Source organism: Centruroides vittatus, unplaced genomic scaffold, assembly GCF_030686945.1.
Source record: "Centruroides vittatus isolate TY-2023 unplaced genomic scaffold, ASM3068694v2 contig_2422, whole genome shotgun sequence".
NCBI classification, from domain to species: Eukaryota; Metazoa; Arthropoda; class Arachnida; order Scorpiones; family Buthidae; genus Centruroides; species Centruroides vittatus.
The window spans coordinates 2,714-5,427 of NW_027121525.1; the positions used below are offsets into that span (position 1 = coordinate 2,714).

The window sequence follows — 2,714 nt, forward strand, 5'->3', positions numbered from 1 at the left end:
AATCAATAAAGTAAACAATTAAAAAATATGTAATATTAAAATTAGTTTAGAAACTATAGATTAAGACAATATTATTAAGAAAATTAAAATCATTGTTACCAAGAAACGTTACCGGTGAGCTTTGCGCTGAAAATCGTTACAAACGTTTTCGAACTATAAAGTTCTTCTTCAGGTAACCGACGACCGTTAATCGAATGCAATTCGAATAAAATCCTAATGGAATACGATTCCGAATTCTATCGCTTGGATCGTTGACGTCATCCAGGCATGCGCTCTTACCGGCTGTGTACTATCTTAAGTTCCTATTTATGAGTGCTTGCCATGCCGTTGACAGGGCGATTTCGTCCTTATTGTTGATGCAGTTATCTTCCTTGAGATTAGCCTTATATATGCACAGAGCTTCCAGCCATCTAAGATGGTTTACGCATTGAGTTGTGTGTATTATTTTGGCTTGATTGAGAAAAGGTTCTATTTCCGGATCCGAGGCATAGATAGCAAGAGCGGTGGTTGACCTCGCGTGCAAAATATCACTCTCGTGTTCTTTCAGTCTTACTTCCAGGGAGCGCTTCGTGGAACCTACGTAGATTAGACCTCTGTCTGTTCTATGGTCCATAATCGGGATGGAGTATACGCCCGGAAGTCGTTCCTTGTTGGAAATGTCTTTACCGTTCTTTAATATATCCGAAATTGTAGCGCATCTTCTGTAGGCTATGCGTATATTCTTTTTCTTAGCAATTGATCTGTATATTGCTTCAAGATATGGATTATATGTGACCGGTATGAGATTAGGTCTAACCTCCTCGTGAAGCTGTTTAGGTTGTGGATCTTGGCTATTGTGTTTGCGGATCAATTTACTTGCAATCCCTTGGTAACCATGTTTCTCGGCTATGTGATGTATACGATTCAGTTCGGCTTGTAAAGAGCTCTGGGATGACGAGTGTGTATAAGCTCTCTTAATTAAAGCATTAAATGCTGCTGTTTTATATTGCGGCGGGTCGCAGGATCCTGCCGGTATATAGAGATGTTCTGCCTCTGGTTTACGGTAGACCTCTGTGTGGATGGACGTTTGGTCGATTTTGATGTGATGTCGAGGAAATGCGCTTCCGTAACGTGTGCTTGGTCTATCTCTAGGGTCATGCCGTAAGGATTATCATTGAATGCCCCGACAAACTCCGATATGTCCGGTTTCCGTCTCCACAGGATGAGAATATCATCTATGTATCTTTTATATAGTAAGATGTTCGGTGAATACTTCGTGATGATCTTAGATTCCAATTGCCTCACCACCATCTCACATAGATCTCCTGCGATGGGCGCCCTAGGACACTCTTTAACATCGTGAATGACAGCTCTCTACATCAACAGATTTTAGAATTGGCGCATCTATTATGTTATAACTCCTTTTTCCAATTCAAGGGAGTCACATATGCCCAGGGTAGAGGGTCCCGATGGGCAGCCCCATCGCAGGAGATCTATGTGAGATGGTGGTGAGGCAATTGGAATCTAAGATCATCACGAGTATTCACCGAACATCTTACTATATAAAAGATACATAGATGATATTCTCATCCTGTGGAGACGGAAACCGGACATATCGGAGTTTGTCGGGGCATTCAATGATAATCCTTACGGCATGACCCTAGAGATAGACCAAGCACACGTTACGGAAGCGCATTTCCTCGACATCAACATCAAAATCGACCAAACGTCCATCCACACAGAGGTCTACCGTAAACCAGAGGCAGAACATCTCTATATACCGGCAGGATCCTGCGACCCGCCGCAATATAAAACAGCAGCATTTAATGCTTTAATTAAGAGAGCTTATACACACTCGTCATCCCAGAGCTCTTTACAAGCCGAACTGAATCGTATACATCACATAGCCGAGAAACATGGTTACCAAGGGATTGCAAGTAAATTGATCCGCAAACACAATAGCCAAGATCCACAACCTAAACAGCTTCACGAGGAGGTTAGACCTAATCTCATACCGGTCACATATAATCCATATCTTGAAGCAATATACAGATCAATTGCTAAGAAAAAGAATATACGCATAGCCTACAGAAGATGCGCTACAATTTCGGATATATTAAAGAACGGTAAAGACATTTCCAACAAGGAACGACTTCCGGGCGTATACTCCATCCCGATTATGGACCATAGAACAGACAGAGGTCTAATCTACGTAGGTTCCACGAAGCGCTCCCTGGAAGTAAGACTAAAAGAACACGAGAGTGATATTTTGCACGCGAGGTCAACCACCGCTCTTGCTATCTATGCCTCGGATCCGGAAATAGAACCTTTTCTCAATCAAGCCAAAATAATACACACAACTCAATGCGTAAACCATCTTAGATGGCTGGAAGCTCTGTGCATATATAAGGCTAATCTCAAGGAAGATAACTGCATCAACAATAAGGACGAAATCGCCCTGTCAACGGCATGGCAAGCACTCATAAATAAGAACTTAAGATAGTACACAGCCGGTAAGAGCGCATGCCTGGATGACGTCAACGATCCAAGCGATAGAATTCGGAATCGTATTCCATTAGGATTTTATTCGAATTGCATTCGATTAACGGTCGTCGGTTACCTGAAGAAGAACTTTATAGTTCGAAAACGTTTGTAACGATTTTCAGCGGACCCCACCGGTAACAGGCTTTAAGTAGGTTTTATTAGTTTAATCCGGTGTAGTAGCAGTTGTCACG

General features: G+C 42.2%; 2 protein-coding genes across 2 annotated transcripts; one reads left to right on the forward strand and one right to left on the reverse strand.

Annotated features, from left to right (window-relative positions):
• Positions 1-289: 289 nt before the first annotated feature.
• LOC136971258 (uncharacterized) lies at positions 290-1,290 on the reverse strand. Its single transcript, XM_067265724.1, has 2 exons — positions 1,172-1,290; positions 290-1,127 (listed from the first exon to the last, which is right to left on the reverse strand). Exons 1-2 carry the CDS (start codon positions 1,288-1,290, stop codon positions 290-292), a joined length of 957 nt encoding a protein of 318 aa, XP_067121825.1.
• Positions 1,291-1,633: 343 nt separating this feature from the next.
• On the forward strand, positions 1,634-2,482 carry LOC136971259 (uncharacterized). Its single transcript, XM_067265725.1, has one exon. The coding sequence runs from the start codon at positions 1,634-1,636 to the stop codon at positions 2,480-2,482; it is 849 nt and encodes a 282-aa protein (XP_067121826.1).
• Positions 2,483-2,714: the final 232 nt, after the last annotated feature.